The following is a 16,908-nucleotide window of genomic DNA, read 5'->3' on the forward strand; positions in this document are numbered from 1 at the left end:
GGATCTCGGTTTCTTTGTCGTATTTGGAGTTTGCACGATGGCGCAGCAGGGGGCGACGCTGCAAAACTACAACAACGAGCTCGTCAAGTGCATCGAGGACCTCCGCGAGAAGCGCGAGGAAGTCAACCGCGCGATCCTCAAGGAGGAGGAGGAGAAGGCCAAGATCCAGAAGGTACATGCATGCTCGGAGGAAGACGACGAGGGCTCATGCAGCACGGCTAGGATCTCACGGTGCTCACGGACCGTCTGAGCAAGATCAACGAGACGCTTGCGCGCAAGACGCAGGCAAGGAACGAGTACGACCGGACGATCCAGGAAACCGAGGCCGCGTACATGAAGATCCTCGAGAGCTCGCAGACGCTCCTCCATGTGCTCAAGCGCGAGACGGTCCAGCTCACCAAGAAGAAGCAGACGTCAACGTAGGACGACGACCCATCTCGCCATAGGAAGAGAATGTTCACTTGCTCGATGTTACGTAGCGAATAATAAAATAAGGATCTACTGGCGACGCCAGTGGGTTGGGAATCTCATCGGAGCCACGGGTGCAGCATGGCTTCAGTCGCCGTCATGCGCTTGTCCGGGTTCCGCACGAGGAGGCCCATGATGAGCTGCTTGGCGCCAAGCGACGTGGTGTTCCATACGTCTTCGCTAAATTGCACGACGACGTCGGTCGAGCCCTCGGCCGGGCCGAACATGGGCGCGTAGCCGCTCAAGACGACGTACAAGACGACGCCGATGCTCCACATGTCGGCTTGCGTGCCATAGCCCTTGCCGCCCATGACCTCGGGGGCCACATAGTCGCGCGTCCCGCACTTGGTGTGGGCGCGGGCAAAGCGCTCGCGCGGCCGAAAGCTGCTATCGTCGTCCGTCGACGCAAAGACTGCGTGGTCGGGCACGACGGTCGCTGTCCGAGACGGGCCCTGCAGCCGCCGGGCAATGCCAAAGTCCGAGAGCTTGACGTGGCACACGTCGTCGTGGACGATGAGGATGTTTTCCGGCTTGATATCGCGGTGCACAATGGCGTTTTCTACGTATCCAGATATCAGTTCTGATCGCCTTTGATCTTCGTTCGACGTACTGTGCAGATACGCGGTCGTCTGGATGAGCTTGCGCAAGAGGACCTTGGCTTGCGCCTCGGGCAGCGGTCCGTGCTCGTCGATGAATTGAAACAATTCTTTCTCGCAAAACTCCATGACCAGGTACAGCTGGTCCGGCGTCTCAAAGAGCTCGAGGAGCTTGACGATGCCCGGGTGGTGCAACGACGACATGATTTCAATCTCGCGCGACAGAAACCGCGGCTCGTGCACTGCGAGCTTGTCGATGACCTTGACCGCGACTAACACGACGGACTAAGCCATTTACACACAGAAGATCGATCGGACGTACGTTTGGTCGTCGGGTCGTGCCGAGGAAAGCACTCGGAGACCGTCGAGAAGGACCCGTGCCCGAGCTGCTTGCCGAGCGAGTACTTGCCGAAAAAATCATGTTGCACCAGGATCGACCCTTCCAGCAGCGACGCGTACGAGAAGGGCGTGTACATGGCGATCGCATTCTCATCGAACGTGTCCATTGCGTCCGAGAGGTCCGAAGGCCGGAGGTCGGAGGACGCGCGCGCCGTCGACCGCATCGAGTCGAAGACGCCGTCCAGCGACGGCCGGTTGCTCGCACTGGACGGCCGCGACTTGGTCGGCGTCGGAAAGCACGGCCGCCGGCACGGGCTCTCGAGCGATGGCCGCGACCGCGAGTGCCGCGGCAGGTCCATACTCAAAAGCGACGGCGACGTGTGCGTGCTCATCGTCGGGGATGACGTGACCGTGCTCAGCGACCCGCGCGAGCTCGAGTAGCGAGAGCTCGACCCGCGCGGCTTGGCCAGCGGCAGAAACACGTTGGCGTCCGACGTTGTTGGCGTCGTCGGCGACTCGCGGCCGACGGGCGACTGCGACGGCATGGCGTTTCGGCGCGGGTGGAGACTCATAAATATGTCGGGCGTATCATCAATGTCCGACTCAATCGGCTCAAACTCGAGGTTGGCAAAGTTGCGCGAGAGCATTTCGACGGGCGTGTTGGTCTGCGACGACGAGGCCGACGAGGAGGAGGGACGGGCGATGCCTGCAATCGGCACGCCCTGCTGCGAGTACGGCGAGGCCTTGGCGTGCTTGGCGCGCGACAAGCCTTCGTCGTCGTCGTCGTCCGACACGTCGTCGCGCATCTACATGGTATATATGAGATGCTGATCGGCCCACGCGAGCGCGAGCGTACCCGCGACGTCAGCTCGGCGGGGTCCGTCAGCATCATCAACAAGCGGCGGCGGTCTTCCGACGCGGTGCGCTCCTTGCGCTTGAGTGTGCTTCGGTGGTCCTTCGAGGGCGTCTGTATCTGTTCAAGCTGTGGGCGGACCACGACCGCCGGCGTCACACAGTTGGCCTGCTACAGCATCGTGCGATGAGCGGTCGTTCTCGTGAGCAAGCCATACCTCGAGCGCCTGTTGCATTTCTGTACAGGGACGATACAACACGTGTCCATGGTCGTGGAGAGCCCCAATGTCGGCGATGCGCTTGTAGCGCGTGCCTGCCGAGGTATCGCCGGGGCCTTTGCGACCTTGGCGAGGATCTGGCCGCGTGCCACGTACTGCAGCAAGCTACACCAATAATGTCCTTGAGCATACATACATCGCTGGCATGGCATACGTGTTGCCGAGCGCGTGGGCATGGTAGTGGCGGATGACGTCGGCGGCCGTCGCCGTCGGCGGCAGGCTCAGTAGCACTGGCGCCTTGCGCTTCATCGGGTTGCGCGCCGCCTCTTTGTCGATGGACATGAAGAGCTCGACATGGACGCTCTTCGTCATCGTCGCCGAAAAGAAGAAGATGGCAGTCCGCTGCAAGGGAGAGGAATGCTGCGCTTGCTGCGTCGCGCCGGGTTACTCACTCCAAGCGGCGCACTGGAGCTTCAGGCGGGCCCGACTTCTCTCCCAATATGAATGCTATTTTATTCCAATTACCTTGTACTTTGTATGCGTCGCCAATCCACGCTGGAATAAAATGGACGTGGCGGCTGGTTTCCCAGATTTTATTGCAAGCTGGGCGAGGGAATAAGAACGGGGCTTTGGACCATTCGAATCCGGGTTTCCGCAGATCCGGCTGGCACGTGCATGCAGCGCGTCGGCAGCTGCCGCGTTCGACGCCGTTCGATATATTCCTTCCTATTAGACTTGGTCGATCGTACGATCAGCAGGCCTATTCGCGCGCGCCTCTTCCGAGCCGCCCTATGCACGACCAGTTGCGGCTTGGACGGCGCGATATCGAACCCGGCGTTTCTCAACAATTGACACGCGACGTCGTCACAGGCTTGGATACAATCCCACATCGCCAAGCGGGACGGGTCGTTCGATCGATCGTTCGTTCCTGGCGGTACGCAGCCAACAAACGGGGATGACGACGCAGCATAACCACTCACGAAACGACGCACAATGTATTCAATCCCAGGGATCCTGTAAAGTAATATCCACGACGACGCAGTCTGTCGAGCCCAAGGTGATACATGGCATGGAAATCACCTTGGACCTGGGGCTGCTCCCTGGGGCTGCTCCCTGGGTATTACGACGTTGCATTACGCTCTCATCGGTCCATAGGGAGGTGATCACCAACCACAAGTTGCAAAGACATGTGCTATGAATATTGTTTGTACAGGCTCGAATTCCGACCGCGACGACGACGACCACGAAGTGCCTCTGAGTTCGAATCCAAGTAGCTGCCAATAATTCGACGCACCGAGTAGCTAGCTATTCGGGACAAGCCGCGGCTCAGCTCGCGGCTTGACTCAGCTCGCGGGCATCGCCAACATACGATTCGAGCGCGAAAAAAACAAGCGCATCGTGCCACCATGCTATCGCCTTGGAACGTTCGACGTAGCAAGGTCGGTAGCGCCATGGCAGCAGTGGCCGGTGCAGCACCTAGGTCCATTTGTCGACGCAGCGTTCGAAGGTATATACCCCCCCCCCCCGCTGCTCTTTCCTTCAAGTCGCGTGCCCATTGCTTGAAGATCGCTGTCAACGATGCGCACTCTATTTTGGCCAATCCCAGCGCTGCATTCTTTTGGCCAATCATATCGCTTTATCGTCGCAGCCAATCACAGGGAGGCCGGCGTACTTTCGCCAGCCCTCCGACCACCATGCTTGTGCACCAGACGCTTCGGCGCGCGCTCCTCACAGTACGTGGCCTTCGCCTTCGTTGCATCAGCGCGGGATGATAACGACGTCGCAAGTAGGCGCCACGCCACCTCTCGACGAATGCCAAGATGCCACCACCGCTCGGCGAGCGCAGCTCGTCCTCGAGCCTCGGCAGCATCGGCCTCATCGGCGGCCTCTTCATGAGCGGGTACTTTATGGGCACGTACATTGGCGTGCTGCCGTCGTACGAAGCGCTCAAGCAGCAGCTGGGCTTGGCCGAGCCCACGTCGGCCGCGTACGACGGCAAGGTACGAGTGCGCATGCGTGTATAGCCATTTTGCGATGCGCTTCTTCGAACTAGCTCGACGTCGAGTCCAAGGTCTCTTTGACATTGGCATCAATGGCAAGCCGTCCGGCACGATCGTATTCGGCCTCTACGACAAGGTGCAGCCCAAGACGGTCGCCAACTTTGTGGCGCTCTGCACCGGCGACCGCGCGGTAAACGGCACGGCCCTGACGTACCGCAACAGCCGTTTCCATCGCATCATCCCCAACTTCATGTTGAATCGCGTTTCTTTCTTAATGGGGGCTCATGGATACCTATAGGATTCAAGGCGGCGACTTTACCAACGGCAACGGCACAGGTGGCCTCTCGATCTACGGCGACCGCTTCGCGGACGAAGACCTCTCGGTGCCGCACGCGGGCGCGGGCACGCTTTCGATGGCCAACGCTGGGCCCAACACGAATGGGTCGCAGTTCTTTATTTGCACGGCGCCGACGCCGTGGCTGGACGGCAAGCACACGGTCTTTGGCCGCGTGCTCGAAGGCATGGACCTCGTCGAGAAGATCGAAGCGCTCGGTACGCGCGGTGGGCAGCCCAAGGCCGAGGTCCGCATCCTCAACTGCGGTCTTGTCGAGGCGGCGGCCGAAGCGACCGACGAGACTGTCGCAACGACGCCGACCGTGCCCGAGGACGTGGCGATGACCGAGCGGCTCGAAGATCTGCGCGAGATCGAGGCCCAGCTCCGTGCCAACAAGGCGACGATCGACGAAAGCATGTATACGAGCATGCTCCACGACATCACGGCCGAAAAATTGCGTGTCAAGAAGGTCCTCAAGGAGCTCAAGCAGCGCAAGTAAATGTTTTGTCTAAAAACACACAACAAAACCTCATTTTGACCCGATTCCGACACCACGCTCACCGACCAGACAAAGGTGCAGACGGTCGGGAGCTCTACGATCGTAGTGTGCCTGCTGCTGATGGGGGTATGAGTCGCTTGTCGTCTCCATCGGCGCGGTACCTTCAGGGTTAGGGGAGCTCTTTCTCGGGGGTAGGGGAGTTCTTCCCCGCGGAATGTGCATGCAATGTCTTGGTCCCTCGCCGGGTGGTGGGCGAGGCGGTCGTCGCTGTATACTACGAGCTCCAGCATCGTGTCGCTCTGGCTTGCTCGCGGAGCGCCGCTTCCACGCCTTATACACGGTGCTACGTCGCAGCAACGACCGTTGTCCATGCAGACGGTACTAGGTGGATGATATATATGCTGTGTCGTCGAGGTTATATGTGGCAATGTGGAATCGAGCGACTAGGTGCGACTAGACGTCGACGAGCGGGTGCAACGGCTTGAGCGACGACCGATTGCTGTCATCCATGCCCGGGCGCGCGGGCGACGTCGGGTTGTGCAGGTTGGTGAGGAGGAGACTTCCGTTGCTACCGCGGCGCGAGTAGAGGTCGTTGCCGTTGATAATGGCCGAGTACGTCTCGTCGGCGTAGTTGCTGGTTGCAGGGGCGAGCGGCGCCGAGTCGGCGCGGGTCGCGGACCGCGCGAGATTGCTCGAGGACGGGTGGAACTGGTGCATCTCGGACGAGCGGCGCTTGTTGGTTTGGTAGTTCTCGCGGTAAAACTCTTCGTCCTCTTCGACGTTTTCGTGGCGCTCGATGCGCTCGCGGTTCGAGCGCCAGAGGCAGCAGAGCGTGCAGAGGACGCCGAGAATGAGAACGCCAGAGCCAATGATGAGGCCAATTTGCCATGTTTGTAGCGCTAGAGACAAGTTATACCAGGGCGACCGAGTGGAGCGCGGACGTACACGAGCCGTTCGAGTCGGACGACGGCGAGCTGGAACCTGGTGGAGTCGTCGTAGGTGTTGTCGTAGGCGCCAAGGTGGGAGGAGCAGAGGTGGGAGTGGCAGAGGGAGAAGCAGTAGGTCCATCAGTCGTCACGACGGGTGTAGTGGCTGGGGACGTTGTACCTGGGGACGTACTCGTAGTGGGGCTCGCCGTGGACGGCGTCGGCTTGGGCGACTCGGTGGTCGGCGACGAAGTGGGGGCCGCCGTTACGGTCGTTGGCGCCGGCGTTTTCGTGCTCGTCCTGCAGCCTAAAGCGTATCTCGTAAGGAATGGGTTTCGCGACAGGCGTGCGAGTTACGGCAGTCGGTAAGCCCCGATTCGCAGCCCCCGGAGGATTGCGGTTCCAAGGCCAGAACACCAAGCACCTTGCCGGGCGTGTCGGTCGTGAACTTGAAGCAGTAGACGTTCGGGTTGTTCTGCTTGCAGTCGCAGCCAGAGGTGCTGGTCTTGCACATGCAGATATTGACCTTGCCGTCCGTGGTGAACCCGGCCCAGGACGACTCGTCGGACGTGCAGATGGACGGGCACGTGCTATCTATCGCCATGCGCCCTCAGCCCTCGTCGCCAGAGATGGAGGTGTCGGTACCAGCGGCGGCAAGCGGCGCAGCCCACGCAAGGAGGAGGCTCCATGCGAGAAGCAGTATCGGCGGTGCCATGAGGCTACTGCTCGGACTGGCGCAAAGCTGTGTAACAAGCTGCTGGCGACCGATGTTCGATATCGGCGTCGTCGCATTTTAATTTAAAATCGCGCCCGCCTGGCCAAGCGTATACAAACACCAAGTGCAAATCTCCACGCACCCAACTCCTGGGGCAAGGCCGTGACCAACGGTGCAAATTTTCACCCGCGCTGCTGGCGACTTGGTTCAGGCGACTGGAACTCTCTCGACGCCAAGACCGCCGCAGCCTATCCAGGTAGAGCGAAAGCCCGTTTGCGAGGAGCGAGAGAAACAGATTTCTCTAGTTAAGGCCAATCGCGCAGGAAGCACAGAGGCGCCGCGGCAGTTCCTGCGTCGGAATCGTACGATATATTGTTCCGTACCCGAATTACCTTAAGTGAGCTGCGTGCACCGCGACCGCCTGCATTCCTCCTTGATTCCAGTGCCTGTAGACAAATCCTCGAAGTTCGAAGCCTGGAATCATGGGCGCGTTTCTCGGAGGAGGAGGAGGCACGACAAACGATACGCGTCGTGCGCGGCGAGATGGACACAAGAGGCATGCAATTGCAAGCAGACATGGATCCAAGTACACTGTAGAAAGGGATGCGATGGGCGAGACGGCCTCGATTTGCTGCGGGTTCGCCATATCGAAGTTCGAAGTGGCTCGCATGCGGCTGATAGGGCTCGCGAAGCGACGTGTGACACGCCCAGATGGTGTACTTATTTGCGGTAATTTCATATCAACTGTCCGAAGGGGCGCGATGCTTGTGGCGCCACGCGGAGCGCGCCTGCCGTTCGTGCTCGAGGCGCTGCAGCCCGCGTGTGGGCCGATTCGCGGCGGCACCGAGCTGGCGATTCTAGGGGCGCATTTCAACGGCACCTTGGACATCCCACGCCGCGTCTCGGATGTCCACCTGCGCGCGCCGTTGCACGAGACAGACGCTAAAGTCCGCTTCCTGCTTGGCGACAAGATCTTGACCCAAGTCAACGCCAAGCTTCTCTCGTCCAAGAAGCTACTGTGCACGACACCGCAATTCAACGAGCCACTCCGCAGCACCAACCATGCCAACTGGTAGCTCCACCATCTTCCATTACCAAGGCTCTTTGCCTGAATACGACGATCACAGGGGTAGTGTGACGATCTGTGTGAGCCTCGAAGACAGTGCGTTTGTCCCTTGCCGTCAGCGCTTTCAGTATTACCTGCCCACTTACTTGTGTGACCTCGATCCGCCAACGATCCCGGAGCCAGATCGTCTCGGGCTCACGCTGCGCGCGCACCTTAGCGTTGGCGCGACGCCCCAGACACCAATGACGGACGCCGAGACCCTGCTGCAACGGCGTCTCGCGTCGTTCCTGTCACCGTCCGTACAGATACAGCGACGTGTGGGCCAGCACACGTGGTGCGTCAAGGGCAGCGTCGTCGTAGCAGAGACGTTGCGCCTTTCCATGGTCTTCCCTGAGGACGCCGGTGTCGGGCAATATACGCTAGCGTTCGCTTGGAACGGCGTCGACTTTGACGCACCACCGCCGCCGCCATCGAGCTCCGAGTGGGCCGATTGGGGCCAGCATAACCGGTTTGAGATCTTCCGCCCGCCGTCGCTGCGAAGCCTGCGCCCGCACGCGTGCTTCTACCTTGAAGGTCAGACACTGGACCTCGATTTTGACCCGTGGCAAGCGCCAGGCTTGCGCCCGGCGTCCCACGCGATCGTTCGGTTTGAGCGCGAGTGCAAAACCACGAGTCACTGCGAAGACTACAAGGTGTCGTTGGACGATACGATGACCATGTTCGACTAACTAAGCGACTAGGTGCGCGTGCCCATGCCTGCGGGCGAGTCGCGGCACCTATCGGTCACGACGCCGTGGTTCCACGAAGCCGGCTTGTACGAGATGGCCATTTCTATCAACGGCGGATTGCACTTTACGCGCTATCCGATCCAGCGACTGCTCGTGTACCACAAACCGCTCTGCGAGTTCGTCTCGCCCGAGTATGGCATTTCGCGCGGCAACACCGAGTTAAGCCTTCGGATCGCGGTGTGTTTGAAGTCTAGAACGATCCCATATCATATCTCCTATCCACGGTCTAGTTTGCGCACCCACGCGTCGACGAAGACCACCCGCTGGTGCCGCTCGAAGACGCACAGGTCGAAGCCTGTGCGCCGACGTTGTATGTGCGCTTCACCCTCGACGTCTCGGGCGCTGTCCTGGCGACGGTGCCGGCGACGCTTAGCAGCTGCCACCGATTTGTGCAATGTCGCAGCCCGAAAAACACGGACATCGAGTCCTTCCAGTAGGCGGCGACGTTTCTGCAACGGGATATCGACCAAACGAGATGATGATTAGATATTCGCAAGTCGAAGCCGTGGCCTTGTCGCTGAGCTTCGATGACGAGCTCTACTTTGCACTGGCGCCGAAAAAGCCATTTGTGTACTATGCACCGCCGCGGCTGCGCGCGTTCTCCACGACGCACGGTTGACAAACACACGAGGTGGCAACTCTGTCGTTGATCGCTGCACTAGGTCCCTTCTCCGGGGGCACGCCGCTCGTCATTGATCTGTGGCATCCGCTGCCCGACTGCATCTCGTCGCGAGTTCGCTTTCGGTGCCCGAAGACGCTTGTCGTCCGAGACGCCCCCGCGACCACGCACAAATCGCAGCCATCCAGCCTTGTCTGCGTCGTGCCGCCCTGGCCGCGGCCCGAGGACGACGAGAGAAATGATGATGATGAACCGTGCAAGCTCGTGCTCGTCGAAGTACGTGCACATTGCTACGATTACGCAACAGTGGGTACTAGGTGACGCTGAACGGCGTCGACTTTCACATGGATACCAAGCAGCTCATTGCCAACACCAACGCGTTCTTCCGCGGGCTCGGCTCGAGCTTTTTGTACTACCGCACGCCGCGCCTCTTCTTCGTGTCGCCGGCGTACGTGCCGACAACGGGGGCGTTCCCGTGGTTGTGCACGGCGACGATTTGAACGATTACGGCGGCATGATCCAAGTTGCCTTCTCCAACGGCGCATCATCGACGCGCTACGTACCGGGGCGCGTCGACGGTTCTGGCGTTGTCTGCACAGCACCACCGTTTGCCGCTGGTAAAAAGGAAGGATTTGCGCCAAGTGTCGACCATGGTACTGCGTAGGCCTCTCCAACGTGGCCGTGGCGCTGAATGGCCAGCAGTTTACGGGTGACTGGAACGGCCGGGGCGACTGCACGACGGCGTCCGTACCACCTTGCTCGATGAAAGGGTGTCACGATGGAGTGGTGTAGAGATCTCGACGCGCGAGTGCGGTTTTTCGAGGTGCCAACGTTTTCGGCCCTGGCCCCCGCGAGCGGTTCGCTGCGGGGGGGTACCCTGATGCAGATCTTCGGCACGGGCTTCATCGAAACGGGCGCGCTTGAAGTGCGCTTCTCAGCACCAGCTATCGAGTACGAAGAAATCGTGCCGGGTCTCGTGACCGAGTGAGCCCCAGAGTGTGTCACGAGGACCCCCACCCCTAACGCATGTTGCCTGTTAGTGGTGTGCTACGGTGCACGACGCCCCGCTGCCCCATTGAATGCACTGTCGATGTAGCGTGGTCCTTCTCTGACCGCGTCTTCCTCCAGCCCGACCAAAAGCAGCCTCGAGCGGCGTTCACCTACGCGGCCAAGTAGCACACTGTAGCCGGACACCAGAGCGTGTGTTCCAATCTTAGTCGCATGACATCCATGTACGCAAGGCGTAGAGCAGAAGTCGTCGTATGCAAGCTGGCCTGGCGTGTGTACAGGTTGTCCATCTTTGATCAGCAGAAAGCGTTGTCAAAAAATGGTATTTTTACGTGGACGAATCCACCTTTCTTGTCACAGCCAATCGCTGGCAGTCGACGGGATCTTGTGCAAGGGGCGCATGCAGGCGCGGGCCAAGCGCGTCTCTCTCGCCCATGCAGAGAAGGCAGCGGTCCATTTCGCCCGGCGCGATGCTAGCGAGCCGCACAACTCGTGGATCGACAGCATGTTCATCGTCGTCGCCAACGTCGTCGGCGTCGGCGTGCTTGGCCTTGCCCACGCGTTCGCCATGCTTGGCTGGCTGTACATGCTTCGTCCTCTAAATGGCATATGCCTCAATGCGCCTGGCGCTATGTAGATGGGGCATTCTCGCTCTCGCCATCACGCTGGGCGGTTCGCTCTACAGCGGCCTTCTCATGACGCGCATGAAGGGCCGCGTCCCGACCGCCTTGGTGTACGCCGACTTGGGCCACGCTGGTAGAACTGCCGTCCCCTGGGCCTTCCACATGCATACGTTGCTGTAGCGTACGGGGACCTCGGGCACGCTTGCATCACGCTCTTTGGCTACACATACATGACGGGCATCTGCGTACCGCCGATAGAATCTCGCTCCTACCTCATGGCATCCGTAGCTCTCGTACCAGCTGACCGCATCGCTCTTTGTAAAAGAGCTCACGAACGACCTGTGCTTTGTTTCTTGCGCGACCATGGTCGCAGCCTTCGTCTTGCCGCTCGCGCAGTATCGTAATTTTACCGAAATGACGTCGATGGCGGTCGTCGGCGCCCTCTCCATCGTCGTGCCTGTCCTTCTCATTATCGGTAAAACGACCTTTTGTTCGCGGTCAGAAGGATCGAACCCACCATTGTAGTGGAAGTGGCGTGGCATGGGCGGTTCCAGGCCGTCGATACCGAGTGGGTTCCGTCCGCCACGGGCTTTGAAGCAGCCACGGTCGCCTGCATGGACGTCGTCTTTGCCATGTACGACAACGAACACGAGCCGGCGGTCGATCGATTGTAATGCATCCGATGTAGGGCAGGACATGTCTTCTTCGTCGACATCATGTCCGAGATGAAGCACCCGTCGTCGTTCCGCCAGTCGCTCTACGGCGCGACGTCCTTCTTGAGCGTCGTTTACTTTACGATTGCGAGCGTGGGCTACTATTGCATTGGCACGTCCGTGCTCAACCCGATCACGCAAAACCTCGCCAGCGATGTCGCCCGGCGGTACGCGCCCTCGCCGTATATTTTCTGGCAACCGTTTGGGCGATAGTTGGTGCAGTGCATTTGTCTTGAGCCACATCATCGTCGCGTACGTCATGGCCGTCATGGTCCTTGCCCGTAACATTGAAATCGACCTTTGCCACGCGCCGCACGAAGACAGCGCGCACGCCACCTTGAGCCAGCGCCTCTTGTGGCTCGTCTTGACGTTTAGCATTGTCTGCGTCGGCTTCCTCGTCGCCAATGTCCTGCCCTTTGTCAACGACCTCCTCGGCTTCGTCGGTGCCATGAGCGGCGTCACGACGACGTTTGTGTTTCCGTTCCTGCTCGCGCCCGTGCTGCTGCACGACGAGCTCTCCAAGCGCCATCGTCTCGCGCTCTACGCGGTCGCGATCGGTAGCACGGCCATCGCCGTCCTCGGTGTTGTCTGTGCGGTCCAGCGCATGTCCAGCTCCTACGAGACCCGGCGTCCGTTCTCGTGCTAGCGCATACAATCATCGCATTCGAATCAATCAAAAGCACTGTACGAGCTCGAGTCTCTACACAGAAAACGGGAGCCAACAAGAGCAGGAATGCAGTGGATGCGACCCCGTCGCGCCAAGTATCCTACTTGGCCACTCGAACGTCGACTGCGTTACTCCTCCGACGTCGCAAGCCAACGCCACAGAAAGGAAGACGTTCGGGCGGGTCGCATGCAACGCAAGCGATGGACCGTGGGCACGCGTCACGAAAATGAGCTGGAAGCGTGTGCCGGTAATACTCGATGGCATTCCTCGTCGCCAGCAGCCACTGCAGATTTGCGGTATGCAGTGCGAAGAGCAATGTCGCTTCTCGTTTCGTGCTACGCGCGCCGTTGCCAGAGATGCCACCTGCAGCGAATCATGGTGTCCACGGGCGTGCGACCCCAAGTGCCTCTCGGGTACAATAAGAACGTAGCTCGCCGACAGCAATGTCCTACATGCCAGGCAACGCAGGACCTTCCACATGGCCCACCACGCGCACCTAAAGGCTTCCTGCCACGGACACCAGAAGCCATGCATCGCATCATAAGATCGCATTGAAGGCGTGTCAATCGCGGTCACCGGCGGTGGATACCAAGGCGGGCTTCGCGCTCGGCCTTGGCGCGCGCCACGTAGTGCTCTTCCGCCGACGTCCCAGGCGGCGGCTTGCGCGCGGCCTCGTCTCGGCGGGCGCGGGCTTCGATCAGCTTGTCGCGGTACGCTTCGTACTCGTCGGCCAAGCCGTCCTTGACGTCGAGCCGTGTTGGCTCGCGGCGCAGCATTTTCTGTTTTCCGGATGCGGTGCGTCATCCGGATAAAGTGGATTTCGGCTCGTCGCGCAAACATGCAAACGTCGGGACTACATGAGCGTCCATTGAGAGAGGCCGATCTATGCTGCTGTAGGTAGAGACACGTAGCCAAGGGTATAGCACCGGATCGACCGCATGAGTCGTCTGCCGTTGGACCGTGCGTGATGGGCGAGCCGACGTCATACCCTTTCTCGCTGGCTTTCCGACGCGTTTCATTGGTTGAAAAGCGCACGCTTCAACGATTGGGACACGCTCTATGCGATCGTTGATTGGGTGAAATCGAACGAATCACAAGGCGACGAAAAGACTTTTTAAACGCAAAGGACTTGGGATTTGTAGGGAGCATACAAACGCCAAGTGGGATTTGAACCGGGAAAGGAACGCGGCTGAATATAAATACTTGGACACCCAAAGAGCGTCGCAGGAGCAACCAGAAGGGACGACATTAGCAGATTGGTTCAACATCATCATGCAAATGGAAGAGCGGAAGGCTGCAACCGACGCCCCGTCGCCCGCCAACGCGAGCAGTAGCAGCAGCAGCAACTTCTACCAAGGCATGCATCCGTACCAGCAAGCGCAGCTCATGCGGCGACAGCCCTCGTGCCCGATCTGCGGGTCGCAGTCGCTGCCTCCCAACATGGTCCTTGAGCCGTGCCAGCATCAGTTCCACTTCCACTGCGTCGAGGGCTACATCCAGAACGAGAAGACGTGCCCAGTCTGCCGAACGCCCATCCAGCGCCACCAAGGCATCAACCGATCCTTCCCGACCATGGCCACGCAGGGCCATCCACATGAATACCCGATGCCACTCCACAGCCAAGGCCAGAGCGCGATGCCCATGGGTCGCCAGTCGTACGCGCCGCCACAGATGCACGCGATGCCTCCGACCAACGGCGGCAGCTACAACGGCCAGGCACCGATTGGCCACTTTCCGAGCGCCAGCGTATACGAGCTGCCACCCGAGGTCTTCTTGGATACGTCGTACGAGCAGCAGGGGTCGAATGCGCCCGGAAAGATGCGCAAGGGCAAGTGGACGGCCGAAGAAGCGCTCTACTGCGACCGCCTCATTGAAGAATTCAAGCTCGGGAACTTGCCCTTGGCCGAGGGCACGACGCTGCGCACGTTCCTCTCCAAGCTCCTCAACTGCGACCCGATGCGGATATCGAAAAAGTACACGGGCAACCAGTGCATAGGCAAGGTACACGCATCATCATCTCATGCTGCATGGACTCAAATGGTCTTAGATCATCTTTCGCAAAAAAGCTAAAGAGCCCTCAAAAGACGAGGTCGAGAATACGCGCAAGCAGCTCGCCGAGCTCGAGCGCGTGTACCTCGAGCGTGAACGTATGAACCAGCAGCGCCGCGAGAAGCGGCTCGAGACCGAGCTCACACGCGACCGGGGCCGTCTGCTCACGACGCGGCCCATCTACCACAGCATGCCCGGCCAGGCGCCGCCGTCCATGGGCCAGGGCCCACCGCCGACTGCGCCACCTCCCGGGTACCATCACCACCCTGGCATGCAGCACCCAATGCAACAACAACCGCAACACATGCAGCCAGCGTACCCGCACCACCATCACAGTAACAACAACAACAACAGCAACAACAACAGCAATAGCGGAGCGAGCAAGACCAACGGCCAGGACGCTGAAAAGTCGCAGACAGGAAGCCGCCACGTGAGCCCACAACAGCACGACCCGAGCCCACGCCACACATCGCCGCATGACACGTCACCCTCCTCCCGCGTCAAGACGGAACCGACATCAACAGAGCACAAGGACGACGAAGCCGAAGACGCCAAGCACCACGCCGACAACTTTCCGCGCGTCTCGTCGATCGACAGCTTCTCGTCGCTCTTCCCACGCATTGCGTCACTCGACTGCTTCCAAGGCCTCCAGTCCATGTCCCGCAACCCATCCTCGATGTCGCTCTCCAACCACGGCGACGCAGGGATGTTTCGGTCGCCGTCGCTCGAGTGCTTCAACGGCATCCCGCGCGTCAACTCGCTCGAGCAATTTTCAAATTTCATTGCGAGCATGCCGCCGGCCGAAGCCTCCAAGAAGGAGACGCCGGTGGACCATCCTTTTGCCGAGCCTGCACCGAAAGGAAAGCCGCCCATGTCGGGCATTGCCCGCGCCGCGTCGTCCGACAAGCTGCACACGTCGTCAATGACGTCATCATCGACGATGAGTCTCCCGCGCGTGCCGTCGCTCGACAAGGCGCTCGACAAAATGCCGCGCGTTCCGTCCATGGACCGGCTCCACGGCAGCGGCATTCCCCGCGTGCCGTCGCTCGGCGGGCTCCCGCGCATCAACTCGACCGAGGCCTTTCTGCAGCACATTCCGTCCCTGTCGAATCTGAGCGGCCTCATGCCGTCGTTTGGGTCCTTTGACAAGCTGAGTTCACTCTCGAATCCAACCAAGCACCTCGCGATTCCGCGCAACTCGTCGCTCGAGGACATTTTGTCGCTGGTCGCGGCGTCGGCCGACCACGAAAACAACCCGCGCCATCTCAAGCGCAAGGCGGCGGAGAGCAGCGAGCCGCTCGTCGGCGGCATCCACAAGAGCAAGCTGCCAATGAACGCATCGGATGGCCTATCGACAACTAGTAGCAGTCTCTCGGAGAAGAAGCAGCGCCTGTAAAGAAATTTGAACCCTGTCGTGATGTTGGTGTTACAAGCTGTCTGATGCGAGAGTAAATTTTGAAAACGAGAGATTGTAAGACCACGCGCATTGACGTGCGAAGCAGGTCTTTCCGTCGACAGCCCGCATCAACCTCGTCTGCCTCGGCTTCTCGACGTAGTGGTCGGTGGATGGCGTGCTGGATTGCAGCATTAAAGTCGTCGCCGGCATGTCTCAGTTGAAACAAACACGCAACTTGATAGATTTGGGACAAAATCATGTGTCAGGCTCAGGACGGACGGGTCCAGGTACTCTCGTCCGTGAGCGGGTTGTAAAAGTAGACGGCACCGTCGTCGCCCGTGCACTCGGTCCAGCTTGACGGCGGGAGGTCCCAGACGCTTTCGCCAGTCGCCGCATTGATGTAGTAGACGGTTCCGTTCACATCGGTCGCGAGCTCCCACGACGGTGCGGGCGTCTCGTCGGGCGTCTCCCACTGCGTGGCCCCCGTGACGCGGTGTTGGTAGTAGAAGCGGCCGCCGCCATCATGTACCTTGGTCCAGTCGCTCATGTACTTTTCCGGGTGGAGCTGCTGGCGCCGAAGCCGGCGCTCGTCGGCGCGCTGCTGCTTGCGGGCGGCGAGCTTGGCCGCGAGCGCGTCGTCCATTTCCCTTTCAGCGATCGCGCTCCACGCGAGCCGGCGCTCGTTTTCCTCGGCGCGCATCTGGCGTCGCGCAGTCGCCTCCATCGCCCGCTCGTCCGCCACGCGCTTCGCCTCAATCGCCCAGAGGTACGACCGGTGCTGCCGTGACAAGTGATCTTCAGATCGCATCGCGCGCTCTGCGGCTTGCTGCAGTTTGGTCTCGCGGAGCTGGAGGCGCAGTTGCCGGACGCGGTCTTCCTCGGCTGCGAGCGGATCCACGAGCAACGTCTCATGCGACGGCCGCCACGACACATCGGCCGTCGCCATGCACGCACGCTCGCGGGCCTCGGCCTTTTCTTGCAAGAGTCGCTGCACGCGGCAAGTATTCTCGGCCGCGCGCTTGGCCTGCCACT

The 16,908-nt window shown here is 60.2% G+C and overlaps 9 protein-coding genes across 9 annotated transcripts; 5 read left to right on the forward strand and 4 right to left on the reverse strand.

The window, feature by feature from the left end:
* Positions 1-26: 26 nt before the first annotated feature.
* On the forward strand, positions 27-530 carry SPRG_02972 (hypothetical protein). Its single transcript, XM_012341554.1, has 2 exons — positions 27-172; positions 223-530. Exons 1-2 carry the CDS (start codon positions 38-40, stop codon positions 421-423), a joined length of 336 nt encoding a protein of 111 aa, XP_012196944.1. The 5' UTR covers positions 27-37; the 3' UTR covers positions 424-530.
* SPRG_02973 (CAMK protein kinase) lies at positions 456-2,964 on the reverse strand. Its single transcript, XM_012341555.1, has 6 exons — positions 2,688-2,964; positions 2,474-2,638; positions 2,260-2,427; positions 1,387-2,209; positions 1,079-1,336; positions 456-1,027 (listed from the first exon to the last, which is right to left on the reverse strand). Exons 2-6 carry the CDS (start codon positions 2,489-2,491, stop codon positions 528-530), a joined length of 1,767 nt encoding a protein of 588 aa, XP_012196945.1. The 5' UTR covers positions 2,492-2,638; positions 2,688-2,964; the 3' UTR covers positions 456-527.
* Positions 2,965-4,167: 1,203 nt separating this feature from the next.
* Positions 4,168-5,306, forward strand: SPRG_02974 (hypothetical protein; the record flags this gene model as incomplete). The annotated part of the gene is made up of 4 exons (XM_012341556.1): positions 4,168-4,206; positions 4,264-4,489; positions 4,527-4,725; positions 4,772-5,306. The coding sequence occupies 4 exons, from the start codon at positions 4,168-4,170 to the stop codon at positions 5,304-5,306; spliced, it is 999 nt and encodes a 332-aa protein (XP_012196946.1).
* Positions 5,307-5,690: 384 nt separating this feature from the next.
* SPRG_02975 (hypothetical protein) lies at positions 5,691-7,008 on the reverse strand. The gene is made up of 4 exons (XM_012341557.1): positions 6,878-7,008; positions 6,590-6,826; positions 6,252-6,539; positions 5,691-6,205 (listed from the first exon to the last, which is right to left on the reverse strand). Exons 1-4 carry the CDS (start codon positions 6,945-6,947, stop codon positions 5,760-5,762), a joined length of 1,041 nt encoding a protein of 346 aa, XP_012196947.1. The 5' UTR covers positions 6,948-7,008; the 3' UTR covers positions 5,691-5,759.
* A 700-nt stretch (positions 7,009-7,708) lies between these two features.
* SPRG_02976 (hypothetical protein) lies at positions 7,709-10,767 on the forward strand (the record flags this gene model as incomplete). Its single annotated transcript, XM_012341558.1, has 11 exons — positions 7,709-8,019; positions 8,075-8,312; positions 8,358-8,705; positions 8,754-8,978; positions 9,032-9,234; positions 9,288-9,415; positions 9,464-9,696; positions 9,738-10,037; positions 10,085-10,163; positions 10,213-10,404; positions 10,461-10,767. 8 exons carry the CDS (start codon positions 7,709-7,711, stop codon positions 9,918-9,920), a joined length of 1,869 nt encoding a protein of 622 aa, XP_012196948.1. The 3' UTR covers positions 9,921-10,037; positions 10,085-10,163; positions 10,213-10,404; positions 10,461-10,767.
* Positions 10,768-10,803: 36 nt separating this feature from the next.
* Positions 10,804-12,455, forward strand: SPRG_02977 (hypothetical protein). The gene is made up of 7 exons (XM_012341559.1): positions 10,804-11,010; positions 11,066-11,184; positions 11,232-11,296; positions 11,340-11,526; positions 11,577-11,685; positions 11,740-11,931; positions 11,978-12,455. Exons 1-7 carry the CDS (start codon positions 10,829-10,831, stop codon positions 12,408-12,410), a joined length of 1,287 nt encoding a protein of 428 aa, XP_012196949.1. The 5' UTR covers positions 10,804-10,828; the 3' UTR covers positions 12,411-12,455.
* Positions 12,456-12,927: 472 nt separating this feature from the next.
* Positions 12,928-13,207, reverse strand: SPRG_02978 (hypothetical protein; the record flags this gene model as incomplete). The annotated part of the gene is made up of 2 exons (XM_012341560.1): positions 12,928-12,938; positions 13,021-13,207. The coding sequence occupies 2 exons, from the start codon at positions 13,205-13,207 to the stop codon at positions 12,928-12,930; spliced, it is 198 nt and encodes a 65-aa protein (XP_012196950.1).
* A 378-nt stretch (positions 13,208-13,585) lies between these two features.
* On the forward strand, positions 13,586-15,905 carry SPRG_02979 (hypothetical protein). Its single transcript, XM_012341561.1, has 2 exons — positions 13,586-14,432; positions 14,479-15,905. Exons 1-2 carry the CDS (start codon positions 13,704-13,706, stop codon positions 15,874-15,876), a joined length of 2,127 nt encoding a protein of 708 aa, XP_012196951.1. The 5' UTR covers positions 13,586-13,703; the 3' UTR covers positions 15,877-15,905.
* A 93-nt stretch (positions 15,906-15,998) lies between these two features.
* On the reverse strand, positions 15,999-16,822 carry SPRG_02980 (hypothetical protein; the record flags this gene model as incomplete). Its single annotated transcript, XM_012341562.1, has 1 exon — positions 15,999-16,822. One exon carries the CDS (start codon positions 16,820-16,822, stop codon positions 16,145-16,147), a length of 678 nt encoding a protein of 225 aa, XP_012196952.1. The 3' UTR covers positions 15,999-16,144.
* Between the last annotated feature and the right edge of the window lie 86 nt (positions 16,823-16,908).

This window comes from Saprolegnia parasitica (genome assembly GCF_000151545.1).
Source record: "Saprolegnia parasitica CBS 223.65 unplaced genomic scaffold supercont2.7, whole genome shotgun sequence".
Lineage (NCBI taxonomy): Eukaryota > Oomycota > Saprolegniomycetes > Saprolegniales > Saprolegniaceae > Saprolegnia > Saprolegnia parasitica.